The sequence below is a fragment of the Microcebus murinus genome, chromosome 8, assembly GCF_040939455.1.
Source record: "Microcebus murinus isolate Inina chromosome 8, M.murinus_Inina_mat1.0, whole genome shotgun sequence".
Classification (NCBI taxonomy): Eukaryota; Metazoa; Chordata; class Mammalia; order Primates; family Cheirogaleidae; genus Microcebus; species Microcebus murinus.
The window spans coordinates 58999067-59012610 of NC_134111.1; the positions used below are offsets into that span (position 1 = coordinate 58999067).

Here is a 13544-nt window from a genome sequence, read left to right on the forward strand (position 1 = left end):
TTAGGGCGATATACTAAAAAGATTCTATGATATCTAAAATTCATATTTAATTGATTTTCCTTTATTTTTATTTGCTAAATCTGCCAACTCTATTATCAAATGAAAGGGGTGATGAAGAATGAAGGATCAAAGAAGGGAAGCAAGGTTATGCAGAGTGATAAGGGTGCATCTTGTTATTTCCCCCTACATGGGGACAAGTATCATCATACAATGTAATTTTTTTAAAGCAAATACATGCCTTGGAGAAACATGTAAGATTTCCCTCTATACTTGGGTTATTTTATTATATTGGAAAACTTTACCCCAAATGTTAGAATTTTTTGAATCTATATAAGATCACATATTGGTACAAATTGAACACAGATCCATTGCAGAAAATATATAATTATGTATCTTAAAGTATTTGTTATGTTGTGTGTGTTCTTATCCATGAAGTTGACCTAGAAATGTTTCAACTTTGTCTAACAGAGCCTGGTTCTTGAACAAAGTCTTCTAGGTATTAATCATTCTCAGAGTTGTCCATTCAACAGTAATTGAGTTTGTAGTATGGGGAAGGCACTGACTTTCATCTGTTTTCCTGACTTTAAATCACACAATTAATTGTTTTTCTGAAATTAGGTCTCCTCTGGGTTTAATCTGAAACTCACCTCCAGTCATCTTTGGATAAATTTACCAAGATATTCATTTCTTCTTCCTGCATAAGTCGATAAGCTGCACTCACATGGTGATTCTCAAGGACAGAGCGATCGTTATACAAAATGGCAACATCTGACCTAAGAATTAAAAACAAAATGCTCAGTAGAGGATTTCTTTAGACTTCATGATTGTTTAATAAAAAATACTCAAGTTTCAAGTCATGTCACCAGTAAAAACCTCATAATTGAACACTTAAAATTATTGAAGGAATAACTTTCCTTTTTAAAATTTTTACTGTACAATATTTTAAAAATTTATATAAATTTTCTTTTTTGGAGCAGATTTAGGTTCACAGCAAAATCTGGATGATACAAAGATTGCCCACATACTTTCTGCCCCCATGCATATATAACTTTCCCATTATCCATATGCCCCACAAGGGTGGTATTTTTGTTACAATTGATGAACTGCCACAGACACATTATCACCCAATGTCCATGGTGTACATTATGGGTCACTCTTGGTGGTGTGCATTTTTTGGGTTTGGACAAATGTATAGTGGCATGTACCTATCATTGTATACCATACCCAACAGTTTTACTACCCTAAAAACCCTGTGTGATCCTCCTATTCCCTGATCATCCCTTTCTCCTCTGGAACCCCTAGAAAGCACTAATCTTTTTACTGTCTCCATAGTTTTGCCTTTTTCCAAATGTCATATAATTTAAATCATATAGTATGTTACCTTTTCAGATTGGCTCCTTTCACTTAGTATTATGCATTTAAGTTTCTTCCATGTCTTTTCAGGGCTTGATAGCTCATTTATTTTTAGTGCTAAATAATGTTTCATTGTCTGGATGTACTAGTTTATTTATCCATTCACCTACTGAAGGACATCTGATTGCTTCCAAGTTTTGACAATTATGAATAAAGCTGCTATAAGCATCTGTATGCAGGTTTTTTTGTGAACATAAATTTTCAACTCATTTAGGTAAATACCAAGAAGTACAATTGATAGATCATATGGTAAGAGTAGGTTCACTTTTGTAAGAAACTGTCAAACTATCTTCCAAAGTGGGTGTACCATTTTTCATTCCTATCAGTAATGAGTGAGAGTTTCTGTTGCTCCACATCCTCAGCAGCATTTGGTGTTGTTAATGTTCTGGATTTGGGCCATTCTAATTGGTGTGTAGTAGTATCTCATTCTTGTTTCAATTTATACTTCCCTGATGACATATGATGTGGAGCATCTTTTCATATGCTTATTTGCCATCTGTATATCTTCTTTGCTGAGGTGTCTGATAAAGTCTTTGGCCCATTTTTAAATTAGGTTGTTTGTTTTCTTATTGTTGAGTTTTAAACATTTTTTTGTGTATTTTGGATAATATCCTCTATCAGATATGTGTTTTACAAATATTTTCTCCCAATCTGTGGCTTGTCTTTTTAGTCTCTTGACAGTGTCTTTGGCAGAGAATGAATTTTTAATTTTCATGAAGACCAGCTTATCAATTCTTTCTTCTTAGATAGTGGCTGTGGTGTTATATTTTAAAAGTCATCAAATCCAAGGCCATCATCAAATCAAAGGTCATCCATATTTTCTCCAATATTATCTTCTATGAATTTTATAGTTTTGTGTTTTACATTTAGATCTGTGATCCATTTTAAGTTAATTTTTGAGAAGGGCATAAAGTCTGTGTCTTAGTATGTTTTGTGCTCCTATAACAAAATATTTGAGACTGAATAATTTATAAAACACAGAAATTTATTGCTCACAGACCCAGAGGCAAAAAAGTTCAAGATCAAGGCATTGTCATCTTGTGAGAATCTTCTTGCTGAGTAGTCAAATGGCAGAAAGCATCACACCGGAGAAGGTTAGAGAGTGCAAGAGAGCAAACCCACTATCTGAGCCCATTTTATAATCAGCATTAATCTATTTATCGCTAGTATCTTCAATACGATGCTGAAAATCAGTGCTGGGATGGTACATCCTTGCCTTATTCATGATCCTAGCAGGAAAGCTTCGATTTTCTTACCATTAAGTATCATGTTAGCTGGAGGTGTTTTGTAGACATGCTTTTTTTCCAATTTATTTATTTGCTTGTTAAATTGACAAATAAATTTATATATATTTCTCATGTACAAGATGATGTTTTAAAAGATACATACATTGTGGAATGGCTGAATCAAGCTAATCAATACATGCATCACCTCACAAATGTATCTCTTGTGGTGAGAACACCTAAAATCTACTCTCTTAGCAGTCTTTGACTATACAATACATTGTTATGAACTATAGTCTTTACATTGTACGATAGATCTCTTAACTTTATTCCTCTTATCTAATTGAAATTCTGTATCCTTTGCCCAACATCTACCCAACCTCTGCCTCTAACCCAGTCCCTGGTAACCACCATTTTACTTTTGTTGATATTCTTTATCAAGTTGAGGAAGTTTCCCTCTATTCCTAGTTTATTGAGACTTTTTATTATGAATGAGTGTTGGATTTTGTCAAATGTTTTTTCTGTATCTATTGATAAGATCATGCAATTTTTCTTCTGTAACCTATTTATGTGATGAATTGCATCAATTGAATGTTGAATGATAAACCAGGCTTACCTACTTGGGATTAATCTCACTTTGTTGCCATGCTTAGTTTTTTTTTTTTAATTGTCATTATCATAATTTAAATGTGTTTATACTTTTTACTTTCTCTTTGTTATCCATATACCAGACAGATACTCTAGATACACCAGGGAGGAAAAAAATTACCTAACATCTTTATTCAATCAGTGAATGAATAAATTCCATTTTACCCATTCCAGATAGTTGGTTATCACTCCTATTCCTTTAGACTAAAATTGCTTTGGGTAGGGGTGAAGAAAATGATGAAACTCATTCGGTCTATTTGGAATTCTACTTTTTTCTCCCTTATAATGTTGTGATTAGATTTGAATACTAAATATCTTTTTGCTTTAAATTAAAATGAGAAAATCATTTTTAAAGAAAACTTAAAATGTATGTTTCACTATTAATTTATAGTGGACATTTTATTTTAAAAATGATGAATTCATCAAGAGAAGGTTTTTGATTCTCACTTTTCTGTATTTTCATGTAATTTGATAATCAGATAAACTACTGCAAGTTGCATTGATGAATTTGATATTTTAGCATAAAGTATGAAATACTCCAAGCATTCTCAGATTTTTATAAAGGAAATATTGCTTCTCCATCATTTATCCTGCTAGGTTGTCAGATCATTACGCAAGTGTGTAATGGAAGCAGAACCACTATGTTCAGTGTCTTAAAATGATGAACCCATTTATACAAGTTTGCAAGTTGGAGCTAGGCAGCAAAACCAGCAAAAAGAAAGTCAAACTAAAATCTGTAACAAGTTTGCTACCACTCCCCCAACATCCAGGCTTCTTTCAATTTCCTTCTTCCTGATAGGTACATATGCAGTCAGGTGTAAAACTGCCTCACTCCAGATTTAGTGTTTCAGGCTTTTCAGAGGATGAAATCCTACTTATAATCTAGCCCTGGACCTGCCACTAAATGTTTACTGAAGCATAGACAATGATAAAATAAAGAACTAAAGTTGCCACAAAAACAACAACAAAAATGGGTAGTTATATGAGATGATGGATATGTTGTCTCACTATAGTTACCATTTTGCTATTTGTATCCTATAATATATGACATACTGGAAATGTACATGATAAAATTTATTTTTTAAAATAATAAAGAACTAAAGAAATCTGCATCTGCTTCGAGCAACCTATTCAATATCTGTATCTGACATTCTGCTAGATAAACCAAGCTTTATTATTAATCTAACATAAGAGAAATGACTTATCAATGCACTAAAATACTTACTTTCTCTTTTGTTTCTAGCACTATCATAAAGGTGAAATAACACATGTATTATTATTTAGCTAATAGCACATATGTCCAAAATTGACTTTTTAAAAATAATCCCAGTTAAGATATAAAAAAATCACTTAATCAATAATCATACCTCAATAGCCCAAATTCTGAACTAGGAATGCATACATGGAATACTTGTCAAAGAAATAATTAAATATATTTTTCCTGAGTAAAATAGCATGTGCATTTCCAGAAGTTTGTTGAGATCATGGGGAAATCTGATTTTCCAATAACATAATTTGTATCATATGGCCCCAAATCTCGCTGTATCAATTTTATCAGGGTTATTACATGACATGGCTCCAAGTGTCACCATCTCTTCCTTTCAGAAACAACCAAAGATGTGTTTTTCAGCCAGATAAAATTGAATCAAAGTGTTTTGTCTCATAAATCTAACAAAGATACTGAGAATACAGCATGGTCTTAATGTTTGAGTGGTCTTTGACTGCTAAGAAAAGAACAGACTCTAAGCAACATCCAGTATCCATGGTAACATGTAGCTTGGCACTTTCTTTTCACAAAGAGGAAATTATTTCCATTTATTTACACTTTCAAGGATTTCATGCATTATAATGTCTGTATTAAATTCCAATCTAGCCTTGCCCTGTGCTCTAAATTACATTTTAGTCATTTTTCATTATGCAGTAAATGGGTTTCCATGTTCAAAAAGCGCTTTAAATACAAGTAACAATGAATAATATGAAATAAAATAGAATTATTGATATCAATGATGCACAACCTTATTTTTTCATGCATAAAATGTGAAGGCAATAGTAAGAGTTAGAAAAGCATATTATATGGTTGCATTTTGGTCACTACAACATTTTTGTTCATGGAATTTTCAAGTTCATGTAAAATTAATCCATTTAATATGATCCTGTTAGACAATTTTTCCCTTTCTATACTGAGGTTCTTTTTTCTTTTCTTAAGACAGGGTCTCACTGTTGCCTGGACTAGAATACACCAAGTTTTTAAACATAAAAGTGGAAAAGATTGATTCTTCTCCCCCTTGTCCTCCTCCTTGTTATTCTCTTCCTTCTTCACGTCTTCTTTCATCCTTGTCATTCTCCTCCTCTTCTCCTTCTGTTCCTTCTTCCCCACAGCCCAAAGCATAAAAAAATTGACTTTTTATCCAGTTGTAGATGAGTAGTAAAAGGAGAAAGCTAGAAAGGATGATATAACACTGTCGCTGGAAGAGCCCAGTCCATTGCTTTCACTTTTCAAAGTAGGAAGAGTAAGACTACTCACTGGTAACAAATCACTTGCTCCTTTCTTGAACTCCTAAAACTGTTGTCCTGTACAGAGCCCAGCTCAGTAATGAGCTATCGTTAATTAAAATCCTCCTTTACTATGGACCCAGTGGATATAAAGAGCCTTTGATAGACAAAAATGATCTGCATAGTCTTCTTTTCTTTTGATGCTTAATAGAAATAAAAGCAACACAACTCCCTATACTCTGCAAGTATGTGTAGGTTAATAACATTTCTACCATACAACCAGGCTCCTGAGTTTTCCCTTTTCTTTCATTCTATGTCATCTGAAGGACTCTGGGGTTTCCTCCACTCCAGGGATAGGCACAATGCCTTCCCCAACATTTCACTGTCTGATTTTCAACTCTTCCTCTGTCTCCAACAATGTGCAATGTGCAATGGGTGCAATGTTAAGTCCATTCCATTTCAGGCTATAAAAGATTGGATGCTTCTGTCTTTGGTGGTAAGAGCAGAGTTATATTTAATATAAGTAACTGCATTGAGAGTGAGTGTCACTTTTCTCAGCTTCTTAATCCTGCCACTGCCATCAACAGACTGTGCGTATCAGAGGTCTCTTCACCCTCTGCGTTTTCTCTTCTAAGACTATGAGGTCTAGATCAGATGATCTCTAATGTGGATCTCAGTCACCTTAGGGTCCATTTAAGCTCTAACATGTCTAATATTTTAATAAAATATCTCTGTACTCCTCACATCAAAACAACAACTCCTTACACATGGCTGCTTATGGCAACATTATTTATAAGTGCCAAAAATTGGAAACAAGATTTCCTTCAATAGGTGAATGGATAAACAAGCTGTGGTACATTCATATGATGGAATATTATTCGGCGATAAAAAGAAATGAATTATTGACCATGAAAAGACATAGAAAAATCTTAAATATGTAACGCTAGTGAAAGAAACCAGTCTGAAAAGGCTACATACTGTAAGATTCCAACTATATGACATTTTGGAAAAGGCAAAACTAAAGAGACATCAGAAGGATCAGTGGTTATCAGGGGTAAAGGGGGAGGAAAGGAAGAATGAGTAGGTGAAGCACATGGGTATTTAGGGCAGTGAAAACCATTGTGTATGTTCCTTCAATGGTAGAGACATGACATCATACATTTGTCAAAACCCATAGAAACGACCATACAAAAAGTGAACCCTAATGTAAACTATGGGCCTTAGTTAATAATGATATATCAATATTGGTTAATCAGTTGTAACAAACGTACCACATCAATGTAAGGTATTAATAAGGGAGGAAGTTTCAGGGTGGCAGGAGAGAGCATATGGGAATTCTGTGTACTTCTGTTCCGTTTTTCTATAAACCTAAAGCTGCTCTAAGAAATGAAGTTTATTAATTTTTAAAAATGAACAAAAGCAAATGAGTAAATAAAAAAATAACCAGGTTTAGTTTTCCCTCAACAAGAATTGAAGGTTCTATAGTGGTTTCAGAGAGACATCAGTCTCTTAACTTACATCTCCTTGTTAAGCATCTTGACTAGTGGAAGAGTTGGAGAAATTTCAGGATCCCACATATATAAAGTGATTTGGATCCTGATGGGTCCTAGACCAAATTCTGCCACTCTGGCACCGACTTCTCTGTCCAACTAAATAGAGTACCTTCGTGTTATGGACTGAATTGTGTCTTCTCTAAAATTCATACATTGAAGCCCTAATCACCAATGTGACTGTATTTGGACATACAGCCTTTAAGGATATAATTAAGGTTAAATGAGGTCATAAGGGTGAGACCTGAATCAAACATGACTGGTGTCCGTAAATGAAGAGGAAGAGACACTAAGGGTACATACAGACAGAGAAAAGACCATGTAAGGACACAGCAAGAAGGTGGCTATCTCCAAGTCAAGGACAACAGTCTCAGAAAAAACAAATCTGTTAACACCTTGATCTTAGACTCCCAGCCTCCATAATTGTGAAAAAGAAATTTGTGTTTAAGTTACCCATGCTGTGGTATTTTTTTATGGCACCCCTAGCAGACATACTCTTCCACTCTGTTATCTTGATTCAAACAAATGCCATTAACAATCTTTTAAAGAATCTCATTTTACAATTGTTTTAAATTTAATGCTTCATGCTGGCCTAAAAATGATATTTCTTTGATATTTTAATTTTTTTCAGAAGTGTAATATCATTACTTTCAATACATAATGACATCGAATCAATACCTTAAACAATATGTGGCAAGATTTGTCTCAGTGAACAGATAAGTGACTTGTGTGATAGTTCACAGTACAAGTTCTAGACAGAGGAAAATTGTCTTACACATTTTTATGTTCCTTAAATTGCTAAATAAGCCACAAAATGTTGTATACAAAATTCTTAAAAAATAATAATTAATTGATTTAAGTGTTTGCAGCTTAAGGAATTGTGTTAAAAGTCCATTAAACCTATTGTTATTAGAATCTATATTGTTTTTTAAAAGCCTCTTAAGTAATATGCAGAAAAGTAATTTCAAATTTTAACTTATAAAAGTTAATACTTTATTTAACTTACCTTGTCTGAATATGAAAGTTGTTCGTGGTCCCTGTATGCTCGTAATCATGAATGGCAGCAGCAAATACCATTGCTAAAATTTCCAGTTCATTGAGCCAGTGCTAGTAAATTAAAGAAAGAATCCATCACACCTAGAAAGCAGAGGCCATCTTTTCTTTCTATGAAAAAGATTTTCAGTGCATCCAGTGTATGCAATCATATAAAAATATTTATTTTTTTAACATTTTTAAAAATTTCTTCCCCTTTCACCTCCATTACTTGTGTATAATGGATGCTCCATAAGGTCAACGATTATTTCTTGGCCTATATGTTCAAAATTTGAAATATAGTCCTTGATAATTGAAAAAGGAGTCATTTTCAATGATTTAAAAGATGAACCCTGCCTTCATTTTGAATTCACAGTCCTACCGATTTGAGTCCTTATGAAATTGATTACAGTTTAGTGATTTTTAACATATAGTTCATGTCATTAAAATGTCTTTTAGTTCATGTTTTGTAGAAGACCCTAGTATGAGAAAATTTTCCAACTAAAAGTTGAAAATATTCACTTTACTCTTTAGAGAAACTGAACTTGATTTTTATATTTAAAGATTTAGAAAAGTTTCTGAGAATTCACTGAACTTTCTATTCATAACACATATATGACTGTGCAAGTAAACTTAAAAGTGACAAAGGAAAGAATAGATGCTTTCACATGAAATACAGGACCATCTGTTTCATTTACACTGATCTTTCTGTTAACTGAACAATTTAACAGAATTTTTCTACATTATGAGTTCATTTAGAAATAATTAGTTTATTCATCCCTCATATTTTGCAATACATTTTCACTGCACTGTCCAATATGGTAACTCATGTGACTATTTAAATTAAAAGAAATAAAATTAAATTCACTTTCCCAGTTACACTAGGCACATTTCACAGGCTCACTAGTCACATGCCACAAGTGGCTACTATGTAGAATAGCACAGATACTAAGTATTTCCATCATCACAGAAAGTTCTATTGGACAGCATTGCAAGTGGATGGTACTTGATGATAGGAATGGAGAATCCAAAATGATACGGAGTTCACTCTTAGTGGTCTATACACCTAAGACAATTAAGGACCATGCACGAAACAACAGAAAAATATCCTGTAAACTATATGCATACTTGATAAAATTTTGCTGAGTACAGAAGCAATCTGTACTCAGCAAGATAGATCAGATAGATCTATCTCAGGCAGATAGAAAGGCCATTTGGTGGCAATGGATATTGCAAGAAGGATGGACAAAGATTGACAGTTAAGTGCAGAGTTGGAGACAGAGGATTTTAAATAGAAAGAGCAAATGGGGAATGATTATGTTGAAATGTATTGAAATAGAATTATCAATAGTACAATTGTGTAGGAGAGTCCAGTGAAGTGATATTGACAAGACAGTGGAGAGTATGGAAAGAGTTGATGGACTACCTTGATTAAAGCTGGTCAATTTGGAATTTGGATAAAAGGCTGGAGGAACCCATTATAAGTCCATAAGTCAAAAATGAAGGAGATGACAACTGTTGCATCTTACAGTTGCCAAAGGCATGGTTTTATTAATCTTTGCTCCCTTTATAGAACCTATCATGATATTTGGCACAAGAGGAACTTAATATTTGTTTGCTGAATTGAGTTTCATGAATTTTGCATTAGAAAAATGTAGTAGGGAAAGAGACTGTAGAATCAGACAATCTTGGTTTTAAATCTCTTTATCCCCAGGAAAATAAGTTATTTACCCTCTCAGCTACAGTTCTCATGAAAATGGGATTAGTGATCATTCCCCTGTGGAGTTTTAAAAGAGGTTTTAATGTATACATTGTGTCTATCACAAATCTTGTCATTTAGTAAAATACAGAATAATTGGTATTTTACTGAATTTATTACTTTATATACATTGTTTAAGGCATTAAATCTGGAAAACAATAGCTAATATATCTTTAGTGATTGCAATTCAAGTATAAATGCCTCACAGTTGGAGGACTGAAGCAGAAATGATTTTCAGAACCAAAGGAAGTCGATATAACAAGCTGTTCTGTGTTTATAGATGCATTTAATTGTGAGTCATTAAAAGGAAGAAAGTGACCTTATTAAGGGCCTGCATTATAGGCTGAACTAGAACTGAGCCTCCAATGTTCCCAATGAAACTATGAAATTAAACACCATGAAATGAGTAGCAATTGAAGTCAAACCAGTTTTTGTACCCCAAGAAACCCATTGTTTTAATAAATAAAATTCTCTCTTGAAGAAGTTAAAGTATTTTCTTTAAAGTATTTAAAGTATTTCTTTAAGTATTTTCTTAAAGTATTTCTTATTAGTTCTACTTATGGATTTGCAGATTTAACTATGTTTTTTTTTAAAAAGCAACATTCTATATCCACTATGATAATGTAAAATATAAAGTTGCAATAGTAAAAAAAATAAATTAGGAAATCAGAGATAAAATTTAATGAGAGATTAGTTTATAAATATTTAAAACTATTATCTTGCTAGATGTCAAAATTGATTATAAATATATTTCTTATTTTTATTCTAATTAATCTGTGCTTCCCATAAATAATACTTTCTCCATGAATCCTTCTTATTTATTGCCACACTATGGTCTTAATGATTAAGTTTACACTACAAACTAGTTTAGGAAGGGAGAAACACTGAAATTTCTCACTTAATTTAAAAATACATATCTATTTTTTATTAGCAAAAGTAGAATTTTGAACTGATCGTTAGCTCCTTAGTTGCTGATTCATCTTATCTGGTATCAAATGATAATTCTAACTCAGAGTATGGATGCTTAAGTTCACAGATTTTGTAAATGATTCATGAGGATATACTAGATAAAATGAGGCTGAATCATATCACTCTTCCCAACTAGAGTAGTGGTCAATACCAATCCAAGGTTCTTCTGATTTCCAGTGGACAGATTTAAAGGGTTAAAATGGTAAGTCCTGAGCAATGCAGGCATTGTGTTTCATGTAGGTGTTTATTGCAACTGTAGGTTGCATTTTATCTGGAAGAATGCTCAGGTAGACTTGCTCTAAATTAGGCAGTCATCAAATTATATCATAAGAAAGTATTGACTGCCACTGATAGCATATATAATGATAACAGCTAAAAAAAAGGAAGGGAACTTACATGAACTGAACATCTTAGTTAATGGTCTCATTTAATTCTTGTAGCCATTTTATTTACCCTTCGCTAGGTAAATATTTTTATCCATATGTTGCAGATAACAAAGCTAAATCTTAAAGAACTGGATTAACATTCCAAAGGTCATTACATAGCTATCTAGTGGCACAGCAAGAAATCTGTCAGCAAGAAATCTGATTCCAAAGTTTCTGTTTCTTCTATGGATCACAATAGAATTTATTACTCAAGGAAACAATGTGCTGCACCATTCTTCTGAGATGTCTAAAGCAGAAGTTTTAGGTAATTTAACTGGATGGATGAATGGGTAGAAGCTAATAAAGCTTTTAAGACTTATATAATTTTCACATCTGATTTACTAAACACGTGTGTGTGTGTGTGTGTACGCGCGCGTGCACACCTGTGTGATGAAGTACATGTGTGTTGTATGTATAGGGTGTGGAGAATTTCAAGTCAGAAAAATCACATTGACTTCTTAGTTCCTAGTGTACCTAAAAGCACATAAGTAATATTCTTAGCTTAAAATTATGGATTTGGACACTTTTCTCTCTATCCCTTTGAATAGGCTGAAGTGTCTGTTATGTTACCAGTATAGAAAGCTTGCATATTATAATAATTTATTTATTTATTTGTATTAAGGTATGTGTTAATAAGTATTATGTCTTAGGCTTTACAAATATGATTTTATTGACTCCTCATTGCCATTCTATGAGATGGTTTGTATTATTAGTTACATTTTTGTGAAAAAGGAGCCAAGGTAGAGAGCTAGTTAATTAGGAAGTGGTGGAACAATCTGACTGCTTCCCAACCTCATACTCTTTCTACTCTTCCTAAGAGTATTGCATGGGAAGCCACTTAGTGTGTGGAACAGAATAGCGAAATAGTGCCAAATTTTCTGTAGATTGATCACAGAAAAATTGAGTCATTCCAGAGTATGAAAGACTGCTTATGGATGTAGTCAGTGAACTACAAGTTCCAAAGGAAATAGGTTTCAAGTCATCTCTCTTTCTCTTCTACTCTTAATATTAAAGAGAACACAGTGCCAGCAGCCCTCAAGTGCAAGTATTCTCTGGCCAAGGCCCTTGGGTGATTTCATATTCAAAGAGACAGTTAGAAGCAGGTTGGCAGCATTCTGTAAAGCATTTGTTCTTTAGCAAATGGACTGAGTTATTGCACATCACTGTCACCGTGGCACAAGGCTACAAGTTAATCAAGTGACAAAAGGAGAGAGGAGACAAGCAGTGTATTAGCATCAACTCTCCTCTGCGTAGTCTACCCCCAGGCTTCAAAGTGTCCCTTACAACATTAGCAAACTGAACAATGGTTTCATTGCAATCCCTTTCAGGCAATGGTCCTTAAAACATCTTGCAGGTGATAGGATGCATTAGTTGCCTGACAGTGTTGGGCTGCAACTGAAGTGCTCCATAAATGTCATACTGATACGGCCATCCTGAAATAGCAAGGTATCAACTAAAACACCAACGTAAGCAACCCAGTCTTCTCCGTATCAAATATGAGGGGTAACAAAGGGATGGAGAGTTTTAGCTGAATAAATACTTCTATAATGCTTTTTTGTTCAAAGAACTAACACATTCATATGCATAAAAATGAATACTCTCCTACCACAACTTTTTTATGTAGAGAAAACTTAAAATAACTTTCCAAAACCTGTCAAAACTAACCTAGTTTTGTCAAAATAGTCAATACATTTGTGAACTCATTTTGCCTTTCCTTTCACCATTCATTGTAAAATTTTTCATTATTCTTTGTAATTGAAATGCATTTTTCTGATCCCAGACAATGCTAACGTTCTATCACTAGACAATGTTTGTAATGACCAAACTAGTGGAGGATTAAAGAGTCACTGACATATTTTTGCTAAAGGATGAATAAAATCAGGAGCAAATTTCCAAGTCAAAACTGCTAAAATAGAGGGAAGTTATATTTGGTAATCATGGCCTCTCATAAAGCGACTATATGATCTTTACTAATGACTTTAACTTCCTAGGAGTCATGCCAGGCTGGGCTAGATTTCTGAGTCTTCCAGAG

General features: G+C 33.5%; 1 protein-coding gene across 5 annotated transcripts in view; it reads right to left on the bottom strand.

Annotated features, from left to right (window-relative positions):
• Positions 1-13544, bottom strand: part of PDE1A (phosphodiesterase 1A) — a 315490-nt gene that overhangs the window by 52543 nt on the left and 249403 nt on the right. For all 5 annotated transcript variants that reach the window (XM_012785792.3, XM_012785793.3, XM_012785794.3 and 2 more), the window contains 2 exons: positions 8334-8434; positions 648-773 (listed from right to left, as the gene is read on the bottom strand). In XM_012785792.3, the coding sequence (XP_012641246.2) occupies positions 648-773; positions 8334-8434 (227 nt within the window). The remainder of the gene's footprint in view (positions 1-647; positions 774-8333; positions 8435-13544) is intronic.